The sequence below is a fragment of the Ornithorhynchus anatinus genome, chromosome 1, assembly GCF_004115215.2.
Source record: "Ornithorhynchus anatinus isolate Pmale09 chromosome 1, mOrnAna1.pri.v4, whole genome shotgun sequence".
Classification (NCBI taxonomy): Eukaryota; Metazoa; Chordata; class Mammalia; order Monotremata; family Ornithorhynchidae; genus Ornithorhynchus; species Ornithorhynchus anatinus.
This window is the reverse complement of record NC_041728.1, coordinates 132,247,337-132,268,469: the sequence shown is the minus strand read 5'-3', so window position 1 is coordinate 132,268,469 and position 21,133 is coordinate 132,247,337. Positions and strand designations below refer to the sequence as shown.

General features: G+C 59.4%; 2 protein-coding genes and 1 long non-coding RNA gene across 4 annotated transcripts in view; 1 reads left to right on the top strand and 2 right to left on the bottom strand.

The window, feature by feature from the left end:
* The window catches only part of DVL3 (dishevelled segment polarity protein 3), a 31,770-nt gene extending 30,751 nt beyond the window's left edge, over positions 1 to 1,019 (bottom strand). For both annotated transcript variants that reach the window (XM_029061871.2, XM_029061872.2), the window contains exon 1: positions 555 to 1,019. In XM_029061871.2, the coding sequence (XP_028917704.1) occupies positions 555 to 715 (161 nt within the window). In that variant the 5' untranslated portion in view covers positions 716 to 1,019. The remainder of the gene's footprint in view (positions 1 to 554) is intronic.
* Positions 581 to 5,847, top strand: LOC114811012. The gene is made up of 2 exons (XR_003758697.1): positions 581 to 664; positions 5,579 to 5,847. It is a non-coding gene; the product is annotated as an uncharacterized LOC114811012 (long non-coding RNA).
* EIF2B5 (eukaryotic translation initiation factor 2B subunit epsilon) lies at positions 5,804 to 20,932 on the bottom strand. The gene is made up of 16 exons (XM_029061873.1): positions 20,609 to 20,932; positions 17,257 to 17,381; positions 15,829 to 16,014; positions 15,556 to 15,733; positions 15,022 to 15,102; positions 14,152 to 14,229; positions 13,201 to 13,513; positions 11,946 to 12,088; positions 11,116 to 11,257; positions 10,657 to 10,758; positions 10,184 to 10,291; positions 9,195 to 9,285; positions 8,578 to 8,701; positions 7,205 to 7,330; positions 6,473 to 6,583; positions 5,804 to 6,314 (listed from the first exon to the last, which is right to left on the bottom strand). The coding sequence occupies exons 1-16, from the start codon at positions 20,780 to 20,782 to the stop codon at positions 6,249 to 6,251; spliced, it is 2,148 nt and encodes a 715-aa protein (XP_028917706.1). The 5' UTR covers positions 20,783 to 20,932; the 3' UTR covers positions 5,804 to 6,248.
* Positions 20,933 to 21,133: the final 201 nt, after the last annotated feature.

Here is a 21,133-nt window from a genome sequence, read left to right as displayed (position 1 = left end):
GTTTAGCCCCTTCTCTCGTCCACGGTCCAGAGCTGCCGCTTCGGCGGAGGGACCTCCCACAGAAACAGATGTCCACGGGTGCTCCTGGGCGGTGAGGGGGGGGAGAGTATTCTCTCTTGCCATTCCCCACCCTCTTCCTGGGGGTGGGCCGACACCCCACCACGGAGAGTTCGGGGGGCTGGAGGTGCGTGTGGAGGGGAGAGGTTAGACCCCAGGGGGTAACTGAGGCAGCTCCAAGGGTCCCCGCACTCGAGCCACGGTGTGGGTTGGTCACACCCACACACCGACACCCCTTCCCCAGGGAACCCCCAAACTCGTTCTCGGGGCGGGCGAGGCTGGTCCCCAATTGGTGGAAGGTCCCGCGCCCGGCCCTGAGCGGCGATGAATCTGGGGGTCCCCCCCGGAGGCGGTGTTCTGGTGGCACAGTGTGTGGAGGGGAGAAGACCGGACAGAGGTCCAGATCGGAGGGGGAAGGGCGGGGACCCCCTCTGAGCGGCTCCCTGAGAAATGGGGGGGGGGGAAGAGGGGGTCCCCCCCCCCTCGGGCGCGCTCACCCGAAATCATCGTCCATCGACTTGAAGAAGAACTTGTAGCTGGGCCGCTGCAGGACGCCCTTGAAGTCGGCCAGGGTGACGCGCTCGGCGGGCAGGGGCAGCTTCACCAGGTAGGGCGTCTCCTGCCCGTCCAGGTGGTAGATGATCTTCGTCTCCCCCATGGTCCCGGTTGGACTAGCGTTGGCCCGGCTGGACTGGTCCCGGTCGGGCCGGTCCTGGCCCGGCTGAACCGGGGCCGGTTGGGCTGACGTTGGCCCAGCTGGGCCGGTCCTGGCCCGGCCGGTGGCTGCGGCCTTCTCCTCCCGCCGCGGCCCCGGCCTTTCCCAGCGGCGACGCCGGCCCGGCTGGCTTCTCTCCCGGAGGCGGGAGGATGGGGATGGTGGGGATGGGGATGGGGATGATGATGGTGGGGCCGGCGAGTCCTCTCCCTCGTTGCCCTGCCCGGCCCGGCCCGGCTGCCCCTCCCCCGGCCCGGCTGGCCCGGCTGGCCCGGCTGGCCCGGCTCCCCTCCGGCTCCGGTTCCCCCGGCTCCCCCGGCTCCCCCGGGCCCGGCCTGGCCTCGCCCCCCGCCCAGCTCCTCCCTTCGGGACCCCGCCTCCTCTCCGCCTCCCCTCTCCCCACCCTCCGGCCAAACGGCCTGCAGGGGCGGGGGGCTAAGATGGGGAGAGCTGCTGCTCCTGCTCCTTCTCCTCCTGCTCCTGCTTCTCCTGCTCTTGCTCCTCCTGCTCCAGCTTCTCCTGCTCCTTCTGCTCTTTCTCCTCCTGCTCCTTGTGCTTTTGCTCCTCCTGCACCTCCTACTGCTCCTGCTCTTGCTCCTCCTGCTCCTCCTGCTCCTTTTGCTCTTGCTCCTCCTGCTCCTGCTTCTCCTGCTCCTTTCACTCTTGCTTCTCCTGCTCCTCCTTCTCCTGCTTCTCCTGCTCCTTCTGCTCTTCCTCCTCCTGCACCTCCTACTGCTCCTGCTCTTGCTCCTACTGCTCCTTCTGCTCTTGCTCCTCCTGCTCTTGCTCCTCCAGCTCTTGCTCCTCCTGCTCCTCCTGCTCCTTTTGCTCCTCCTGCTCCTTTTGCTCCTGCTTCTCCTGCTCCTCCTGCTCCATTTGTGGCCTCTTTCTGGAACTGCGTGTGTGGCTGTTTGTTGTTGTGTCTGTTGTGTGTGTGTGGGGGGGGGGGACCCTCCCTCAGGGCCTGGGGTCCCATTAGGTGGGCCTGAGGCTCTTCGACGACAGGCAGCCCCCTCCACGGCTTGGGTGGAGTCCGTGGAGGGTCTAACCGAAACAGCCAGATCCGATGGCCGTGCCTCACTCCGGTGAAGGGGGCCGAAATGGTGGGGCAAGGGGGCTGGGCCGAGCCCGGGGAGGGGTCCCTTGGGCCTGAGGGGGTGGCAGGAGGGCAAGCCGAACCCCGAGGGAAATGGGCTGAGACAGAGAGAGGGAGAGATGGAGGGCTCTTCGCACCCCCACAGCCGCCCTAAGCCACAGCGTTTGGATTGGCCTGGCTTCTTGTTTACTCGTTTTCCTTCAGAAAAAATCTCCCCCCTTCCTTTCTTCCTTGAAATCCCTTCCATGCCTTCCCTCGCCGGGCCACACCCACAGGTCTAAAGCCAGGCGGGAGGGCTGAGGAAGAAACTTACCCCACTTCGGGGGACCCAAGAAGCTCCCGGATGACCCAGGGGGCAGGAAACCCCATTCTGCACCGCAACAATTAGGACCTTGTGTCTTTCCAGCTAACCAAGCGTGGCAGAAGGGAAGAGAGACGGGGCGGTCGGAGAGAAACTACCCCTTTTGGGGAGAAATTCATTCTGGGGGGGACGGCATGGTGAAGGGGTGGCGGGGACGGAGAAGCCATCTAAGGGACTACTCCACACTCCTTAGTCCCGAGCCCTACTGAGAGCTCACCTCCTCCAGGAGGCCTTCCCAGACTGAGCCCCCCCTTTCCCTCTGCTCCCCCTCCCTTCCTATCCCCCCCCCCCGCTCTTCCCCCTTCCCCTCAGCTCTGTGCTCATTTGCATATATTTATTACCCTATTTATTTTGTCAATAAGGTGTCTATCTCCTTGATTCTATTTATCTTGATGATGATGTCTTGTTTTTGTTTTGTTCTGTTTGGCTTTGCTGTCTGTCTCCCCCGATTAGACTTTGAGCCCGTCGTTGGACAGGGATGGTCTCTGTTGCCCAATTGTCCATTCCAAGCGCTTAGTCCAGTGCTCTGCGCAGAATAAGCGCTCAATAAATAATAATAATGTTGATACTTGTTAAGCCCTTACTCTGTGCAGAGCACTGTTCTAAGCGCCGAGCACTGTTCTAAGCGCCGGATACGATTGAATGAATTCCCCCGAGCTGGTGCTAAAGGGCGGCCTCTTTAAACGCTCAGGCTAACCTGGACCCGGGTAGGCCTAGGAGCCACTTGCCCTCCAAGGCTGGTCACCCTGGGGGCCCAACTGAGCTTAGGCAGGGGGAGACTTATTTTGTTAATGAAATGTACATCGCCTCGATTCTATTGATTTGCTATTGTTTTAATAATAATAATAATAATAATGTTGGTATTTGTTAAGCGCTTACTATGTGCCGAGCGCGCTGGGGTAGACATAGGGGAATCAGGTTGTCCCACGTGGGGCTCACAGTCTTAATCCCCATTTTACAGATGAGGGAACTGAGGCCCAGAGAAGTGAAGTGACTTGCCCACAGTCACACAGCCGACAAGTGGCAGAGTTGGGATTCGAACTCATGAGCCCTGACTCCGAAGCCCGTGCTCTTTCCACTGAGCCACGCTGCTTTTAATGAGACGTTCATCCCCTCGGTTCTATTTATTGCTGTTGTTCTTGTCTGTCCGTCTCCCCCGATTAGACGGTAAGCCCGTCCAAGGGCAGGGACTTGTCTCTGTTACCGATTTGTCCCTTCCGAGCGCCGAGTCCAGTGCTCTGCACATAGTAAGCGCTCCATAGATACTGTTGAATGAATGGATGAGACGAAGGGCCAGGTCCACAGCTTTTTAGGGGAGCAACGTAAAGGCTCCTTTCCTTCTAACTGGACGAAGATTTGGGCTGGAGAAATAAGCCAGGATTCGTCTCAGACGTGGCCCAGCCGTTCCCAGACTTTGAGCCACATCAACACTCTCCTCCTACACGGCCCTGTGGCGCCACCTGGCGGCCGCCTCCCTGCTGGGGAAAAACCCTGATATTCAATAAAAAGGACGGCATTTGTTATTAATAATAATAATGATGGTACTTGTTAAGCGCTTACTATGTGCCAAGCACTCTTCTAAGCGCCGGAGAGGAGACGGGGTCATCAGGTTGTCCCACGTGCCGCTCCCAGTCTTCATCCCCATTTTCCAGACGAGGGAACTGAGGCACCGAGAAGTCAAGTGACTTGCCCACACGGCTGATAAGTGGCGGAGCCGGGATTCGAACCCATGTTAAGCGCTTACTATGTGCCAAGCACTCATCTAAGCGCCGGAGAGGATACAGGGTCATCAGGTTGTCCCACGTGAGGCTCAGAGTCTTCAGCCCCATTTTCCAGACGAGGGAACTGAGGCACCGAGAAGTCAAGTGACTTGCCCACAGTCACATGGCTGACGAGCGGCGGAGCCGGGATTCAAACCCATGTTAAGCGCTTACTATGTGCCAAGCAGTCACAGAGCTGACAAGTAGGCAGAGCCGGGATTCGAACCCATGTTAAGTGCTATGTGCCAAGCACTCGTCTAAGCGCTGGAGAGGATACAAGGTCATCAGGTTGTCCCACGTGGGGCTCCCAGTCTTTATCCCCGTTTTACAGATGAGGGAACAGAGGCAGAGAAGCAAAGTGACTTGCCCACAGTCACAGAACTGACAAGTGGCGGAGCCGGGATTCAAACCCATGTCAAGCGCTTGCTATGTGCCAAGCACTCTTCTAAGCACCGGAGAGGATACAAGGTCATCAGGTTGTCCCACGTGGGGCTCCCAGTCTTTATCCCCATTTTCCAGAGGAGGGAACTAAGGCACCAAGAAGTCAAGTGACTTGCCCACAGTCACATGGCTGACAAGTGGCGGAGCCAGGATTTAAACCCATGTTAAGCGCTTACTACGTGTCAAGGACTCTTCTAAGCGCTGGAGAGGATACAAGGTCATCAGGTTGCCCCACATGGGGCTCCCAGTCTCCCATTTTACATATGAGGAAACTGAGGCCCAGAGAAGTCCAGTGAGTTGCCCAGAGCCACACGGCAAACAAGCGATGGAGCGGGGATTTGAACCCATGACCTCTGGCTCCCAAGCCCAGGTTCTTTCCACTGAGCCAGAACCTCCTCCCTCATGAGGAACTGTCTCTATCTGTTGCCCAATTGTACATTTCAAGCGCTTAGTACAGCACTCTGCACATAATAAGCACTCAATACTATTGAATGAATGAGAGAACTTCCTCCTCCCTGATGACCCCACAGCCTTCTGCAGGCTAAAATGGGTTGGGGAAGGGGTTTCTCTTCAAAGTAATCTAAGAAGGAACATGTCTTCTGAAAGCCAGGTCTCCATTTTCACTCATTCTCAAATTCCTACTGAATAATTCTACTCACTCATGACCGTATTTACTGAGCACCTACTGGGTGCTTAGCGCCTGATAAGTACAATTCAGCCACAGAGACTTTGCCTGCCCACAATGAGCTCTGCACACACCCGTGACCTTGAATCGGACGTCAACGTTTTCAAAAATCCCCCCGTCGTTGCCTTAAAGGATGAGGAGGGTTTTGTATTTTTAGTTCTTTTAAAATCCATATGGTCTTCCTCTTGTAGAAAGACTATCTCAGGCGCTAAATAAAAATCTTATCACAATGACAGATTAAAAAAGGTCACACGGATTTCTATTGATATCTATATACTCCTTTTCCCTCCACCTGGCCTCAAGGATTACCGGGACCCCCTTCTCAGGCAAGGGCCCTGGACTTTAAGTTCCTTGAGGGCAGGGGCTGTGTCTACCAATTCTATTTGGGGATTTTTTTTTAACTTTAAAATTTTGGGGGGCTCAAACTTATTTCCAGGTTACAAGACGTATTTTTCTTTTCCAGATCTCTCACTGAAAAATACTGGGATTAATGAAGTTAATTGGCGTGGGAGGAGTGATGCCTGGAAACAAAAAATGGATTTGAGGTGTTGATTTACAAGCCGGAGACGCACAGCTTCCGCCTCGCTACGAAAACCTCCCTCCCCACTCCAAGGGAAGCAATGAGCTGTAATTTTTTTTTTTTTTTCCCACAGGGCCCGGCCTGGGGAAGGGGGCCAAAGTAATAACAGAAAGTCTTAAAATTTTTATTAATAAATACAAGCAGCAAAAGGAGTCGGTTGCTCATATCAACTGAGAGGGCGAGTGAGATCGTAAGGGCCGCGAGCAGCCACCTGGCTTCCAGGGACGGCCTTCTCAGGCCAGGACCCCGGACTGTAAGTTCCTTAAAGTCTACCGACTTTATTGGACCCTCCCATGCCCTCATTACAGTGTGCTCCGCACACAATGAGCACTCCCTAGCGCTGGTCGATCCCCCCTCCCCTCAGCCCACATCCCCAGTTAACGGGGGTCTGTAAGATGAGGATGGGAGGGGGGGGTTCCCACCACTCCTCCGATCTCTGCTTCCGGGATTTCCAGCCGGGCGGTAGCGGCTCGGACTCCCGGTTCTTCCCCGACCCTTCCCCGGGGACTGGGAAAGGCTCCGGGGCCAGCCCGTGGGAGGTCCCGGCACGGCTTCAGTCCCGGTCCTCCTCGGACGATTCCTCTTCGGCCTCCTTCAGCCACTGGATGAACCTCTGGAGCTGGAAACACACGAGAGCCGCTGGGGGAGGATCCGGACCCCTCCGCTGGGTACATCCCTACCAGGAGAGCTGCCCGACGGCCTAAGGGGAGGCCCGGGGGCTCGGGCCGTGGATTTAGTCAGCAGGCCTGGCGAGAGGAGGGCCGGGGGCTGACTCACCCGCTGGTTCTTGCGTAACTGCCGGCCCTTGTCGGTCGTGTCCTTCTGGCAGAACCAGCTCAGGATGGTCTCCTCGGCCAGGATCTCCAGCTGGTAGAAAGTCATCAGCACCTGGAGGAGCCCGGGTGGGTGAGCGAGCGTGGGGGGGGGGGGGGTGTGCCTCGATGAGGACACAAACCCAACGTCACCAGTTTCCCTCCCTTCCTCCTCTTCCCCAAGGCAGCCCCTTCCCTTCTCCCTCCAGCTCCTGGCCAGCTTGAGGGGCTCTCAGAGAAGGCAGTGGCGGGAGAGTTGCGGGAGCGTCACTCGACGCCGCTCCTGGTCCAGATTCACGCCAGCCAGGGCTGAGACTATTTTTCCGTTTTCAAGTGGGATCTGTTAAGCGCTCACCGTACCCCAGGCACTGTACTAAATGCTGGGGTGGACGTGAGCTAATCAGGCTGAACAGAGACCGGTTAAACTGCACCTGTTGAGGGCCCACTGGGCAGAGGGGCCAACTTTTCGTGGTTTTGAGCACGGGCGCTTCAGAGTGCTACTGGGCTAGAAGGCCGCCATTCGGGGTCTTTGCGGCCCTGACCGGGAAGTCTCGGGTCTTTGTCGGAGACCTGGGACGGGCAGAGCCGGGAGCCCGGTCCCCCGTCGGGGGGGAGGGTCCGGCACTCCCGCGGACTGGGTAGTTGACTACGGCGTCGGATGGGAGCTGCGGGGAGCCTGTGGGAAGTTAGCGCTCGCCTTGGCCAGGGAGGTGCCGAGCGGTTCATAGTCCAGGAAGAAATCCTCGATGGCGGCCAGGGCCTCCAGATGGTCGGCTGCACGCTTGATGTAGTTCTTAAACACGGGGCTCCAGGCCTTTAACAGCTGAGAGGGGAGAACAGGCTGTGAGGGGCCCGGGACGCGGCGTATACGGATCGGGGGAAGTGATGATAATAATACTACTAATAGTGACATTTGTTAAGCGCTTACTACGTGCCAGGCAGGCACCGTTCTAAGCGCTGGGGTGGATATAAGCAAATCGGGTTGGATGCCGTCTCTGTCCCACGTGGGGCTCACGAGCTCAATCCCTATTTTCCAGTGAGAGGGCCAGACACCTGGACAGATTCACAGGACCTTGTTGAGAAGCGTGGGAGCTGCTTCTGGTCTGGGAAGGCGAGAGATGTGGCCGGCCCCCCTGGGAGGAGGGGAGAAATGCTGCCTTGTTCCCTCACTCGCTCTGACGAAGCACCGAACGCCACGGGACGAAAGGGATATCGCCTCCCTACCCCAGAGACCGGTTAGATTCCGGGCCGTCCGAGGAGCGTCGGGTCCCCTGACGGCCAGGTGTGCCGGCCTCGTTCTGCCTGGGTTCCCTCAGGCCATCCGAAACTCGCCCCGCAGTGGCCCGACCCTCCGAACGGAGCCAGCCTCCTGAGGACCTTCCCGACTGGGGGGTGCTCAAGACCTCAAAACTGGGTGCAACAAGGCGTCTCAGGGAGCTCGCTCTGGCTTTTGCCCGCCCGAGTCCCGAGCTTTAATGCGAGTGGGTTTATGGTGGAGGAATGGTCGAGCTCAGGAATGCAGAATACACCCAGTGCCCTCTGAGGAATTTCTGCTTCTCTCCAGGGGTACTGGGGTGGTTGGGCGTGTGCAGTAATAATAATAATAACGTTGGTGTTTGTTAAGCGCTTACTATGTGCAGAGCACTGTTCTGAGCGCTGGGGAGATACAAGGTAATCAGGTTGTCCCCCGTGGGGCTCACAGTCAGTTACTTCATCTGAGGCCCAGAGAAGTGACTTGCCCAAGGTCACACAGCTGACAAGTGGCAGATCCGGGATTCGAACCCGGGACCTCCGACTCCCGAGACCGGGCTCTTTCTACTGAGCCACGCTTGGGGGACGGTGGGGAGGGAAAGAAATGAGGCGAGGCTGGGACCCTCTCTGGCTCTTCAGAGCAAAACCCAAGGATCCCGGCAGGGCCTGCATCCAATCCCTCCTTGAAGAGGAAACACGGCGATCCTCGAGGATCTCCCAGACCACGGGAGGTCTGGTGAGGGGTCGGACAGCCCCGGAACTCTCCCAGAGCCCACGCCACCCTCCTCCGGGTTGCCCCCAAACCCAGGCCTCGCTCACGGGCAGCAGGAGACCACAGTAGCGGTTGGGGTCTAGCTGCGAGTCGAGCTGCTGCAGTGGGAACTCCAGGACCACGCGGCTGAGCACCTGCATCACTTCCTTCAAGCTGATGTTGTAGGCGTATCTGTCGGAGGGAAGGGAGGGGAAAGGAAGAGAAGGGGAGGCAGCCCTCAGGACTGGAACGACGCCTCTGCCTTCCCTCCCTTCGTTCCATCCCCCCGAAGAGCTCCCCGGCACCGAGTAACAGTGTGAAGTATTAAAGTGACGATCGAGGGGTGACCGGTGAGGACCACAGATGGCCAGAAGCGGGGGGAGGTCTCCCCGAACCCGCTACCCTCCAGGCCTAACTGCCGAAAGCCCGGCCGTTCAGGCTTGGCCTCGGGAGCTCCGTTTGGGAGGGGTGGAGAAGAAGACGACGACGACTAGGCCGGGAGCCCGTTGTTGGGTAGGGACCGTCTCTCTGTACTTTCCAAGGGGTCAGTACAGTGCTCCGCGCACAGTGAGCGCTCGATAAATACGAACGAACGAACGAACGAAGGGGACGGGGCGAAGAGACCTTCTGGGGTCAGGGGAGGAGCAGGGGAGGGGCCCGAGGGCAACGAGGGCCCGCTCGTTACTTGAGTGAGTTGATTTCCAGGACCAGGTTGTCGCAGGAGATGTTCTCCTCTTCGCCCCGCTGCAGGGTGCCCAGCACCTCGTTCTGGAACACTGCAAGCCAACCCGGGGCGGGGAGGGTCAAAGGAGGGAGGTGGACGGACCGCCCCATCGCCAAATGAGAAGGCCGCTGGGGGTCCCTTCCCCAGCCCCCGCCGGATGACTGAGGGGAAGCCCTGAGGCCCCTCTGCACTGATGTCTGTCTCCCCCCCTCTAGACTGTGAGCTCGCTGAGGGCAGGGATTGTCACTCTTTACTGTTGTCCTTTCCCAAGCGCTTAGTACCGTGCTCTGCACACAGTAAGTATTTAATAAATAATATTGAATGAATAAGAGCTTAACCCTGGAGGGGGAGCTGTGCTTATGGTGCCTTCCAGCCCCTGGCTGCTCTTTGCCTCACCTCTGATGATGATAACTGTGGTAACGGTAAAACGCTTACTACGTGCCAAGCACTGTTCTAAATGCTGGGGTAGACACAAATTAATCGGGTTGGAGACAGTCCCCGTCCCACATGGGGCTCACGTCCTTAATCCCCATTTTACAGATAAGGTAACTAAGGTCCAGAGAAGTGAAGTGACTCGCTTAGGGTCACGCAGCAGACATTTGGCAGAGCCAGGTCCTTCTGACCCTCAAGCCCCAGCTCTAGGCACTAAACCATGCTGCTTCTCTTTGATGATGATAGTTGTGGTATTTGTTAAGCGCTTACTAAGCGCTGAGGCAGACGCAAGCAAATGGGGTTGGACACAGTCCCTGTCCTGCACGGGCCTCTCGGTCTTCATCCCCATTTTACAGATGAGGTAACTGAGGCCCAGAGAAGTGGCCCAATGTCACAAAGCAGACCCGTGGCGGAGCCGGGATCGGAACCCCCGACCCCCAGCCCCACGGCTCTTTCCGACGTCACCTAGTTGCGGGGCGCGTCCCCGCTTCCCGGCCCCTGGCTGGTCTGCGCCTCACCTTTGATGTCGTCTAGTTGTGGGGAGCCCCCCCGGCTGTCCAGCTCCTCGGAGCCGAGGCTCTGCTCGCTCTCCGTCTCGCTCTCCTCCTCTGGGTTGAGCGTGAGGCCTGGGGAATCCAGCCGTGACGGGAGGGCGGAAGGAGAGAGGGAAAGCGACCTTGGTGGCGGTGACTCTGGGGCCAGGTGATCTGCCCGCCGAGCCGGTGCCCTAGAGGCCGGCGACGTCCTCGGGGTTTGCCGCCGTGACCGGCAGGGAGGAGGGGGGAAGGGGCTGGAGCCAGGGACGGGTGACCCTGGCCGGACCGCGTCGTTCCCCACCCCCGCCCCAGGTTTAAGGCCCCCTCCCCAGGCCTTCCACCCGCTAGCAGCCCCATTCCTCCCCTCCCGGGAGAAGTTCCCCCTCTTCCGTGCCTCGCCACATCCCCTCCCACTCCAATCCATCGGGGCCGGGAAGAGCGGGGCCCGGCCTCACCCCACAGGCTGTGCCGCAGTTCCTCCTCTTCTTCCCGGTCTGCGTCGGCAGCTTTCCACAGGTACCCCTGGCCCGCCGTCCCCACTTCCGTGGGGTTGTAACCTGGGAAGAGGTTCTGGTCGTTAGGGTGGCGGGCTTCTGGAAGCGCCCCTGGCATCCACGAGCTGGTTCCGCCCAGGGATGCCGGGAAGCAGCGTGGCTCGGTGGAAACGGCCCGGGCCCGGGAGTCAGAGGACGTGGGTTCTCATCCCGGCTCTTGCTGCTTGTCTACCTCATCTGTAAAATGGGACAAGCTGATTACCCTGTAGCCACCCCCTCAGTGCTTGGCATACAGTGAGCACTTAAACACCACGATTATTATTATTCCGACCCAGGAGCTCCGTTGGGCCGACTAGAAGCCTGGGGCAGGCAAGCCGGGGGTGTGAGGGAGAGTCTGGAAAACCAAGGAGGAGGGCCAACCTTTCAGCTTCGCTTTCTCTTTCTCCTTGTCAGCTCCGGAGTCGTCACTGAACTGGTCATCGTCTTCGTCCTCCTCGGCGTCTGGAGGGTGCAGTGAGATCACGGAGCCCTCGGGCAGTGTCAGGTCCGGGCCCACCACGACCTAGCGGGGAGGAAGAGTGGGGAGGCCCCGAGGGCTGATGGCCGGCTAGTCGCTGAGGGAGAAGCAGCTCGGTGTAGTGGACAGAGCACGGGCCTGGGAGTCAGAAGGTCGTAATAATGAGGAGGGTATCTGTTAAGCGCCTACTGTGTGCCGAGCACTGTTCTAAGAGCTGGGGTAGATACGAGCTCATCGGGTTGTCCCACGTGGGGCTCCCAGTCTTCATCCCCATTTGACAGGTGAGGGAACTGAGGCCCAAAGAAGGTGACTTGCCCAAGGTCACACAGCAGACAAGTGGCGGAGCCGGGATTGGAACCCCCGACCCCCGACTCCCAAGCCCGGGCTCTTTCCACTGAGCCACGCTGCTTCTAATCCCGGCTCCGCCGTCCGTCTGCTCTGTGACCTCGGGCAGGTCGCTACTTCTCTGGGCCTCGGGTCCCTCATCTGGAAAATGGGGATTGAGACCGGGAGCCCCACCCGGAACAAGGACCGTGTCCCACGCCATCTGCTCGGATCCACCCCTGCGTTCAGGACGGTGGCTGGCACGTAGTCGGCGATTAAAAAAAAAAAAAGAGCCACCGGCACATTATTCATCGGTCCCCGGTCGGAGCCGACCGGTGGGGAGCGGGCCCCTCCCTCGGAAGCTGGGCCTGCGGGGGAGGAGGGGAGGAGAGGGAGAGTTGGCGCTCACGTGGGACGTGAGGACACAGCGTTTCAGCGTGACTTGCTCCTTGACCTCGGCGAAGTCACACAGCAGAGACTGGTGGATCCGCGCCCCCGTGGCCACCTGCACGCCTTGCCAGAGATAAGCTTGATCCAGCACCACGTTGTCACCTGGGCCGGGGGACGGGACAGGGGGGCGTCGGCTCATCCCAACCCTGGCCCAGCTCGCTCTGCTTCTCCTCCTCCTCCTGACAACTCAAAACTACCTCGAGGAAACCCTTCGGCCGCCCTCCCGCCAAGATCCAATCGAGAGAAAGACCCATCGACGTTCCTTACTACGCCTGCCCTGGACTGAGGAAAACGTCATCATCTCCGGGGTCTCTGATACCCTGCAGGTCCCGGAGCCACCTCGTTCCCCAGCCCGGCCAAACTGGGGCTCCTCAGAGTTGAAGGGGAGAGAAAGGAGGGGAGCACAAGTGGCGAGACCTACTGGATAGCGCCCGGGCCTGGGAGTCAGAAGGACCTGGGTTCTAATCCCCGCTCCGCCCCTTGTCGGCCGTGTGACCTCGGGCAAGTCACTCTGCTTCTCTGGGCCTCAATTACCTCATCTGTAAAGTGGGTATAAGACTGATCCCCAGATGAGACATGGACTGCGCCCAACCTGATTAGCTTGTATCTACCCCAGCGCTTATACACACACACGTCTATTCGTGTATCCACACATATATATACACGTGTACACGCGCATAAACATGTTACATACACACACGTACACACCAGTGTCTACTTCCATAGAAAGGACATCGATCGGACCAAGCTCTGCTTCTGATTCTTACAGCATTTTAGAATGAGTTTCATGAAGGGGGCATCCCCGGCGCCCTCATATCTCTACCCAAGGAACATCTCCGGACTATAAGCTCGTTGTGGACAGGGAGAGTGTCCGTTTACTGTTGTACTGTACTCTCCCAAGCGCTTAGTGCAGTGCCCTGCACACGGTAAGTGCTCAAGAAATAGGACCGAATGAGTCAAGGAACAAATCCGTCTCCAGCCCCGAGTGGGTGACTGACTCGCTATTTCCGCCTATTAACCTAAGGCTAGTTCCCCAGAGAGGCTCCAAGTTGGCCGCCCAGAGATGGTTTCCAATCCAGAATTATAATAAAAGAACAAATCGCTGCCCTGGACCCCGTCCTGTTCCTCTCCCCCGAGTCACTCCCGAGGCTCACGCCTCGCCTGCCCCTCGCAGCTCCTCCGGACCCTCCCCGCTCCGCGGCGGGGGGTCTCACCGATGCGACAGTCGGGGCCGATGACGCTGTCGGTGACGGAGCAGTTGCGGCCGATGACGGCCCCGGGGCCCAGGAGGACGTTCTCTACCAGGACGCTGCCGTGGCCCAGGCTGACCTCGGGCCCCCGGTAGATGTTGTGTCGGGAGTGGGTGCAGCTGCGGGCCGGGCTGTCGGTGAAGTTCATCTCTGGGGTCAGCGGGTAGACCCAGCGGCGAACCACGTCGGCGCAGACGGCCTCGTACATGAGGAGGTTGGAGACGCGGGCCCCGTACTCCCCTGAGGTCACGTGCATGTGGATTTGGTTCCCCAGGACCTGGGGGGCGGGGGGGGGTCACCCAAGCCACCAGAAGAGTCAGTGCGGCCTGTTCCCGTCGGCCTGCCCTGGCCCGCTGACAGCCTGGTCGTCTCCAAGCGCCCCGTCCTTACCCGCTGCCCTCAATCCCTCTTCTCCCTCCTACCTAGACCGTGAGCCTGAGGGATTGGGACTGTGTCTGACCTGATTAGTTGGAATCTACCCCAGCACTTAGTACAGTGCTTGGCACACAGTAAACCCTCCACAGATATCACGATCGTTATCATCACCACCAGCCCCGCATCACTTTTCCAAGGGCTGGAGTGAGGCCAACGTCCCACCCTGCCCCTCCCCGGCAGAAGTCATCAAGGCGAAGAAGAACGGTAAATCCCCTCTCACCTCTTGAGAAGGAGCTGGGGAGAAGGGCACGGGGCTGGGAGCCGGGGGGACCTGGGTCCCACTCTCGGCTCGGCCCCTCGCCTGCCGTGTGAACTCGAGCAAGTCACTTCACTTCTCTGGGCCTCAGTTCCCTCATCTGTACAACGGGCGTCACATCCCTGTCCACCCTCCCCGCTAAAATGGGTCCCACCTAAGCGACTCGTGTCTGCCCACGGTGTTGCGCTTCGCCGCCACCGCCATTCCTTTTTCGTTAGGATTACCTCTTCGTTCACCAAGAGGCCTCTCACGAAGTCATCCCTGGTTTGGTAATCAAAGTTGTCCGTGAAGAGTTCAGCCACCTGCCGGGTGAGGGGGATGGCGTGAGGAACTTTCTCTGGGGGCAGCGGGGTGGCCTCCCTGTTCGGCCCAGGGATCCCATCCCCGCTCAGCTCGAACCTGAGCCTGCCCAGTCCGCCCGGGCCACACGGTGGTCTCGTTGACCCGGATGGGTTGCCCTCTTGGCTAGTTCCTTCTGGGCCACTTCCAGGTTGCCACCGAGCGCCACGTCCTCGCCCCCTGCCCTCCCAACCTGGGACGGGACTGAAGAAGGGGCCGCCCGAAGCCGGCCGCGTTCGGTTCCGAGTCGAGACGGCTCAGCCGTAGAGCCCGGGCCTGGGAGTCGGAAGGACCTGGCTTCTAATCCCGGCTCTGCCACTCGTCAGCTGTGTGGCTGTGGGCAAGTCACTTAACTCCTCTGTGCCTCAGTTCCCTCATCTGTAAAATGGGGATGAAGACTGTGAGCCTCACGTGGGACAATCTGATTACCCTCTATCTACCCCACGCTTAGAACAGTGCTCTGCACACAGTAAGCGCTTAACAAATACCAACATTATTATTACTCTTATGAGGGACAGACATTGGGTCCAACCCGATTACCTCGTATCTACCGCAGCGCTTCGAACGGTGCCTGGGACGTAGTAAGCGCTTAGATACCACCATTATTATTATTGTTATTGTTCAGAGTGATGACGTGGGGTTCCACGGGCTGAGGGGCCTCTTGGCTCCTCCTCCCCTCGGCGCCTTCCAGAACCCCGCGGGGCAACAATAACGCCTCCTCCACGAGGGGGTGACCCCCGTCTCGGGGAGCTCACCTGCGGGGAGCAGATGCTGATGTGACAGTCCAGCAGGTCGTGGCGGATCTCCACTCCATCGCCGCTGCCCTGGAATAGGCTCTGTGAGAAGGTGGGAGGGGGCAGGCGGTCAAGACTGGGATGCAGCACTGAGGTCTTGGGAGGAAAGCACCTCCTCCGAAGGCTCATCTCCTCCAAGAGGCCTTCCCCGATCGAGCCCTCCTATCCTCTTCTCCCACTCCCTTTTGCATCGCCCTGACTTGCTCCCTTTCTTCATCCTCCCCTCCCAGCCCCACAGCACCGTCCGTATCTATCATTTATTTATTCCCATTAACGTCCGCCTCCCCCTCTAGACTGTCAGCTCGTTGTGGGCGGGGAACGCGTCTGTCACGTTGTTCTGTTGTACTCTCCCAAGAGCTCTGGACGCGGTAAGCGCTCAATAAACAGAACTGACCGACTGACTCCGTAACCCCCACTTTTAGGCACGGGTCAGAAGGGGGTAACATCCGTGGTCCCGCGCGGACCCACCCCCCCCAAACCAGGACGCCCGCACACCAAGGGGAAACAGAAGCGCTGAAGGCCGTGGGTCTTCTGGAAGTGGAGGACCCGGCTCGTGGCACTGTCCATGGCCACTACCACGTCATCCTCGGGGCAGCGGGTGTGATGGCCGGGAGACGACTCCTTGAAGATCATCGTCATCACGGACGCGTTCTTCTCCAGCTTCCGCCGCATCCTGCGAGAGCGGGGCAGGGAAACGGTCCGGACCCCGTCCCCTCCCCGGGTCACCCGGCCAGCCTCCCCTCCCCCGGCTCCGCTTTCCGCCCTCACCTGTGCTCCTCCAGGGCCCGGGCCACGTTGATGTTGGAGACGACATCCCCGTAGACCAGCAGGAAGTCGGAGCGCAGCAAGGCCTTGGCGTCGACGTCCCGCAGCACGTCCCCCAGCGAACGGTACAGCTCCGACGTGACCACCCGCACCGCGTTGGGGGACGTGGGGCGGCACCACTTGGATTTCCTGGAGGGGCGAGTCACGCGTCGGTCCCTCGCGACCCGGGCCTCCCCCGCACCGCCCGTCCCGGGCTTTTACCTCGCTCGCCCAACGCGCACCCTTCTCCCGCGGCTCCACCGCCCGCTTGACTCCACGATCCGGTATCCCCAACTTCAAAGTGGCTTCGTGTACAATAATTAGGGCTCCCGGGGAGCTAGGCATCATCACCCCCGTTTTATGGGTTAGGGAGAAACAGACGCTGCGTGCGACCTCCTCCCGCCCTTCCCTCCCTCCTAGTCACTCGCTGTGGTCAGGGCCCGAAGCCTGCCGTCGAACTCGAACCTCTAGGGCGATAGAGACGGCGGGAGCCGGGGCACACCCCAAGTCCGAAGGCTTGGGCGTCGGTGTCTGTGGACGGGAAGGAAGCCGAGCTGCCCAAATCTCGAACCTGCACCGGGCTCTGCCCGCCGGTCCAAAAATAAATGCGGGCGTCACCGCTGGGAAGGGATACCTCACCAGGAGGCTAGGGAAGGAATGGAGATCGGCGACGGTCCCCCTCCAGCACTCACTCCCTCAAACGAGTCAATAGTAATTGAGCTCCCACTCTGTGCAGAGTGCTGCCCTAAGGGCTTAACAACGAGGGAGGTAAAAGATGCAATCCCTGCCCTATGCGAGTTTAGAAGCGTGGCCTTGTGGATAGAGCCCGGGCCTGGGAGTCAGAAGGTCACGGGTTCTAATCCCAGCTCCGCCACTTGTCTGCTGGGTGACCTTGAGCAAGTCACTTCACTTCTCTGGGCGCCAGTGACCTCCTCTGGAAAATGGGGATAGAGTCTGGGAGCCCTAGGTGGGACAGGGAATGTGTCCAACCCGACTGGCTTGTAGCCACCCCGGCGCTTTGTACGGTGCCCGACACACAGTAAGCACTTCACAAATACGTTACTGGATTATTATTATTAAGCCCAGAAGTGTGGGGGGAGATGGGAAGGCCTGGAAGCCTCAGACCTTCTCAAAAGGTGAAGGAACTGGAATTAAGAGCGCCGCCGCGGATCTGGAGCGGGGCTGCCATTATCCAGCCCATGGGGGACGACATTCCGATATTCCGTGTCACCTCTGACTGCCTCCAGCCCGGGAACAAACGAGCCTCCCGCTGGGACGCTCCCACTGCTGACAGCGCCCGGGGCGGGGACGGAGACCCCGTCGCTCCCAACCCGAGGTTCCTTCTATCATCATACTGCACCCGGAGGAGATGGGAGGAACAGAAAGCCTTACTGAATGTGCTCCTTGATCTGAGCGGCCTTCCAGCAGCAAAAGACAAATGTTTCCTGCACGCCGGTGGCCGTTAGGAACTCCAGAGTATAATCGATCAAGGCCACGTTAGCCAGGGGCAGGAGGACCTAAGGGAGCGGGGAGAGGAAGACAGATGAGAGAGAGAACCCGGGTGGGCACATTGGTGGGAGTGCCCTGGGCCCATCTTCCCGCACCTCCCGCTGCCAACCACCCTAGAATGCCACAACTCCCCGGTCGGGGACGGCGGAGATAAGACACAACTCACCAGAAGGGACTCGGCCGTCACCAGATTTTTCCTTTTGAGACACCCGGGGGATGCCTTTGGACTGAAACTCTTCAGGACCAAAGGGACCCTCTCACCCTTAGTCACAGGCCAATGGGGGTGGGGGCGAAGGGTGTCCCTATTTATTTCCTTACCATCAGGCAGGACTGGTACGGAACACAAAGAGGCTGCTTTCGCCGGGGGGGGGGAGGTCACGTCGCCCACCGAATAAGCACCGAAACGTCAACCGCCCCATTGCCAAGGAAGATCTGGGAGACAGACTGCCAGTCGCCTACTGTGACGGGTCCCTGAGACTTCGCAGAGGATTCCCGGGATGGGATCCGGGGGTCCGTGTCCCCCCAGGGAGAGCCCCCGGCAGTTCCGAGGCGGCACAGAGACCCCTATTTTTCTTCCCGTTTATTGAGACAGACACGGTCCAGGAGACGGCCGGCGGCCCTTAGGGCCGGACCCGCCTAATTCCCAACCACTTGGCTGGCACGGGGGCTGGGGGTGGCCCGCCAGCAAACCCACCCCGTCAGGCCTTCCGCAGGCGGTACCGCTCGTCCCCCGGGATGGGGAAAACACACGACTGTTGCCCGCTATCCCGGGAAAAAGGGTTCCATTTGGTCCTCCTGTCTGGATTAGAAACAACGGCATCCGGAGGAGCGGAGGCCCCCGTGATCCCCTTCATCTTGGGGGGGCGGGGAGGCGAGGGGGAGACGTCCCAGGCTCTTTTGGGGGCGCAGAAAATGCTAATTCTGTTGCATTGCACTTTCCCAAGTGCTGGGTACAGTGTTCTGCACCTAGTAAGCGCCTAATTAACACTATCGTTTGGTTTGAAAACCAGGGCCGAAGGTTTTATACCGTACTCCCCCACGTGCTAAGTACAGTGCTCTGCACACAGTAAGCACTCAGCGAATGCAACTGAGTGATAGGACTCAACCAAGCACTGCACCTGTTTAGACACCCCCCCGCCAACAATGCCCACCTAAGAGCCACTCCCGATGCAACTTGGAGATGCAGCACGGTGTAGTGGTTAGAGCCCACACCCGGGAGCCAGAAGGTCATGGGTTCTAATCCCCGCTCCGCCGCTTGTCTGCTGTGGGGCCTTGGGCGAGTCACTTCACTTCTCCGGGCCTCAGTTCCCTCATCTCTAAAACGGGGACTGAGACCGTGAGCCCTACGCTGGACAGGGACCGTGTCCAACCCGGTTTGCCCGCACCCACCCCGGCGCTTAGTAGAGTGCCCGGCACATAGTAAGCGCTTAACAAATGCCAGAATGGACGAATTAGCTTTGACCCGTTTGGACTGTGCGCCCGTCACTGGGCAGGGATTGTCTCTCTCTGGGGCCGAATTGTCCATTCCAAGCGCTTAGTACAGTGCTCTGCACAGAGTAAGCGCTCAGTAAATACGATTGAATAGATGACCGGGGGGGGGGTCTCTGCCTGGGGCCTGCGACTTGCCCCCCACTCCTGTGGACGGGTCAGATGGGGCAGGAGGGTGAAGGTGCCAGGCTCCGCTTTGCCATCCTGTCCCGCCTCTGGTTGACCCCCCAGGCTCTCGGATGGGCTGGGGGTCAAAGGTGCGTCGGGCCGGGGGGTGTCCCTCCGTCTGTCCATCCTGGGGAGGACCAGGGGGGACCGTCCGTCCGTCTGTCCGTCCAGGGGAAGTCCAGGGGGGTCCGTCCGTCGTTCTGGGAGAAGAGGGAGGGTCCGTCCATCTGCCTGGGGGAGAACAGCGCTCGGCACGTAGTAAGCACTTAACATAGTTAAGAGTTCGTTAGGAGATTAACAGAGTAAGAGCTTAGCATAGTAAGCTGCTCGGTGAAGCAGCGTGGCGCAGTGGCGAGAGTGCCCACTGAGTCCCAGGTCGTGGGTTTGAATCCCACCTCCGCCACCTGCCCGCTGGGTGACTTTGGGCAAGTCACTTCCCTTCTCTGGGCCTCAGTTCCCTCCTCTGTCAAATGGGGATGAAGACTGGGAGCCCCACGGGGGACCACCTCATCACCTTGGATGCACCCCCAGCGCTTAGAACAGTGCTTTGCACATAGTCGGTGCTTAACAAACACCATCATCATCAGCTGCATCACTTCTTTGGGCCTCAGTTCCCTCTTCCGTCAAATGGGGATGAAGCCTGAGCGTCCCAGGGGGGACCAACTGATGAGCTGGGATCTACCTCCAGCGCTTAGAACAGTGCTCTGCACATAGTAAGTGCTTAACAAATACCAACATTATTATTAATAACTTCTTTGGGCTTCAGTTCCCTCTTCTGTCAAATGGGGATGAAGCCTAAGCGCCCCAGGGGGGACCAACTAATGAGCTGGGATGCCCCCCCAGCACTTAGAACAGTGCTTTGCACATAGTCAGCGCTTACCAAATACCAACATTATTAATAACTTCTTCGGGCCTCAGTTTCCCCCTCTGTCAAATGGGGATGAAGCCTGAGCGCCCCAGGGGGGACCAAATGATGACCTGGGATCCCCCCCAGCGCTTAGAACAGTGCTTTGCACATAGTCAGCGCTTTCCAAACACCAACATTATTAGTAATAACTTCTTTGGGCCTCAGTTTCCCCCTCTGTCAAATGGGGATAAAACCTGAGCGCCCCAGGGGGGACCAAATGATGACCTGGGATCCCCCCCCGCGCTTAGAACAGTGCTTTGCACATAGTAAACGCTTAGCAAATACCAACATTATTATTAATAACTTCTTTGGGCCTCAGTTTCCCCCTCTGTCAAATGGGGATGAAACCTGAGCGCCCCAGGGGGGACCAAATGACCTGGGATCCCCCCCAGCGCTTAGAACAGTGCTTTGCACATAGTCAGCGCTTACCAAACACCAACATTATTATTAATAACTTCTTTGGGCCTCAGTTTCCCCCTCTGTCCAATGGGGATGAAGCCGGGGAGCCCCCGATGAGCCGGGATCCCCCCCCCCCCAGCGCTTGGATCAGCGCTTGGCCCAGAGTGAGCGCTCAGCCAATGTTGGCCCGATGATGATGAGCCTTCACAAACGCCGGCGTTAAGGGAATGAATTGATTTAATTGAATTAATGAAGGTGATGCGGAAGGCTCACCCGGGGCCGGTCCTTGGAGATGGGGAAGAAGCGTCGGTCGAAGCTGTCGGCCACCAGCACGGCCTGCAGCGGGGGCGGCGGGTCCTCCTCGGGGCCTCCCCGCCCGCCTCCTCCTCCTCCTCCTCCGCCGCCGCCTCCGCCACGCTTCCCCGGCCGGGGCCATGCCGCCGCCATCTTGTCGGTGGGAGCCCGCGTGCGCGCGCCGGACCCCTACGGCGGCCTAGAAGGCTCAACGCCGCGCGCCCAGCGCTCCTGTCTCCGGCCGTCCTCCAAGCGCATGCGCGCCCGACTCCTTACTCCCCGGCAGGCGTCCAGGCGCATGCGCGTCCGACTCCCTACTCCCCGGCAGGCGTCCAAGCGCATGCGCGTCCGACTCCCTACTCCCCGGCAGGCGTCCAAGCGCATGCGCGCCCGACTCCCTACTCCTCGGCCGTCCTCCAAGCGCATGCGCGCCCGACTCCCTACTCCTCGGCCGTCCTCCAAGCGCATGCGCGTCCGGCTCCCTACTCCCCGGCAGGCGTCCAA

Bases quoted from the DNA above. Each gene is read 5' to 3' on its own strand.
- EIF2B5 (XM_029061873.1), bottom strand. From the start codon at position 20,782: ATGGCGGCGGCATGGCCCCGGCCGGGGAAGCGTGGCGGAGGCGGCGGC. The intron at 15,734-15,828 runs GTGAGGGCGGAA...CCGCTCTCGCAG, and splicing joins CGGGCCCTGGAGGAGCACAG to GATGCGGCGGAAGCTGGAGA. The intron at 11,258-11,945 runs GTGAGCGCCAAC...CCTCCCCGCTAG, and splicing joins GCTGTGTCCTCACGTCCCAC to GTCGTGGTGGGCCCGGACCT.